Genomic DNA, 2,471 nt, shown 5'->3' with positions numbered 1-2,471 from the left:
AAAAAAAAAAAAAAAAAAAAAAAAAGAGAAAGATTGAGTTGGTATTTAAGTTTTACCTGTGAGGAATGTGACCAGCTATGTACTTTTGGTTTGTTTTTTTTGTTTGTTTGTTTTGAGACAGGTTCGCTCTTGTCACTCAGGCTGGAGTGCAATGGCGCAATGTCAGCTCACTGCAACCTCCACCTCCCAGGTTTAAGCAACTCTCCTGTATCGGCCTCCCAAGTAGCTGGAATTACAGGGATGTGCCCCTACATCCAGCTAATTATATATTTTTAGTAGAGATGGGGTTTCACCATGTTGGTCAGGCTAGTCTCAAACTCCTGACCTCAGGTAATTTGCCCGCCTCAGCCTCCCAAAGTGCTGGGATTTGTCTTTTTTTTCTGTTTTTTTTTTTTTTCCTTTTTGTGGAGAACGGGGTCTCACTATATTACCCAGGCAGGTCTCGAACTCCTGGGCTCAAGCTATCCTCCCGCCTCTGCCTCCCTGAGAGCTGGGATTACAGGCATGAGCCACCGCGCCCGGCCAAAGTGCTGGGATTAAAGGCCTGAGCCACCGTACCTCAGAAATATACTTAATTTTTATACTGAGAATGTGTTCAGAGGTATTATGATGACCAAAAATCTAAAAGAAAACTTTGGTCTGTTTGAGGACTTGTAGATTGTACTCATTATCCCCCTGCTCACAACTACATTTTATTTCTACTCCATAGACTTCTTAAAGTTCCAATTTTTTTTTTTTTTTGAGACAGGCTTGCATTGTCATCCAGGTTGGAGTTCAGTGGCACAATCTCAGCTCACTACAACCTCCACCTCCCAGATTCAAGCGATCCTCCCACCTCAGTCCCCCTAGTAGCTGGGACTACGGGGGCATGCCCCACGCCTGGCTAATTTTTGTATTTTCAGTAGAGATGGGGTTCCGCCGTGTTGCCCAGGCTGGTTTCAAACTCCTGAGCTCAAGTCATCTGCCTGCCTCAGCTTCCCAAAGTGCTGGAATTACAGGTGTGAGCCACTGCACTTGGCCTGAAGTTCCAAAATTAATTATTACCTATGGAGGAAATAGCTGGTATATAACTGGCAGATGGTGTCTACTATGGTCGTGCGTGACCAGTCCCAGTTTCTTGTCTTATTGTAAAGACAGCATTTATTGCTTTCTCATAACCAACTCTTTTCACCTCCTCTCTTTCCTCATTATGCATTCAAATATTATACTCATGGAAGTACCAAACATTTTAAGTTGGTGTTTGTAATCTTTTTCTTGCCTATGTTGATTATGTGGGAGAATTGATCTTAGTATTCCATACTGTTTATAGATGCTAATTGTTTTCTCCTTATTCTTCGTAGTCTTTAGTAGCTTTCCCAAAACTCAAACGGCAAGTTTTATTGTATGAACCTCAAGTCAACTCACCCAAAGACTTTACAGAAGGTACCCTCTTCTCAGTGAACCAGGAGTTCAGTTTAATGTAAGCTTGTTAGTTGATCTAAAATAACACCTTGTTTGAATTTTAGCACTTTGTTTTTTGCAAAATAATTACTTTCCTTACATTATATTTAAAACATAACTATATACTGTCATCACTCTAAGCTTACATCATTTAGTTGTTTATGGAAAATATTAATCAGATGTTTACTTCTTTACTATATTTTTCATTGATACATTTTTGGTCTCTGACATTATACTATGTTGCATTTTGTCTTTCAGGTTGATATCCTTTTGTGCTATAAAGCAACTTTATTCAGACAAAGCTTTTTGTTTGTTTGTTTGTTTGTTTTTGTCAAGACCCGGTTAGTCATAACCCATATGTCTTCAATTTGTCACTTTCGTGGCAATATGAAATATTAACTTTGTTTTTACAGAGAACATAATCACTCATTTTATTAACAGGTTAGTTATCATGTTTAAGGAAAATAGAGTTTGTTTTAAAGCAATATGTAGGTTGTCATTTTTCCTTTAAACAGTTCTGATATTTTGGAATATTTTAAAATCTTTTCTCTCATACATTGTTGCTATAATAGGATTTTAAAGTGTTTTCGCCATAAAATATTTGATTCAATTCTTTTTGTAGAAAAAATGCAAAGGTTCAGAAAAGGGGCAAAATCAACTTGATTGGACGTTTGCAGCTCACTACAGAAAGGATGAGAGAAGAAGAGAATGAAGGAATAGTTCAACTACGAATACTAAGAACCCAGGTTTGTAATATTGACAGAATGTCTGAAGTTTAAAAAAAACCATAGTTTTTTTTTTGTTTTTTAAATTTTGAATTTAAAAGCATGTAGGGGCCAAGTGCGGTGGCTCACGCACATAATCCCAACACTTTGGGAGGCTGAGACAGGAGGATCTCTTGGGCAACAAAGTGAGATCTTTTCTCAATTTTTTAAAAAGGTATTAAAATTTCCATTCCATTTGGAATATGAATTCCAGTGTCATATTGCATTATAATGTGAAATTGGGAAACTTACTTAGAACCAAAAACG

At 37.5% G+C, this 2,471-nt stretch overlaps 1 protein-coding gene across 1 annotated transcript in view; it reads left to right on the top strand.

Moving 5' to 3' along the window:
• ACAT1 (acetyl-CoA acetyltransferase 1) overlaps positions 1 to 2,471 on the top strand; it is a 64,358-nt gene that overhangs the window by 8,818 nt on the left and 53,069 nt on the right. The window contains 2 exon segments of the mRNA XM_017855272.1: positions 1,341 to 1,459; positions 2,063 to 2,186. Coding sequence (XP_017710761.1) covers positions 1,341 to 1,459; positions 2,063 to 2,186 — 243 coding nt within the window.

This window comes from Rhinopithecus bieti, unplaced genomic scaffold (genome assembly GCF_001698545.2).
Source record: "Rhinopithecus bieti isolate Rb0 unplaced genomic scaffold, ASM169854v2 scaffold_39705, whole genome shotgun sequence".
Taxonomy (NCBI): Eukaryota; Metazoa; Chordata; class Mammalia; order Primates; family Cercopithecidae; genus Rhinopithecus; species Rhinopithecus bieti.
This window is presented reverse-complemented; position numbering and strand designations above follow the sequence as displayed.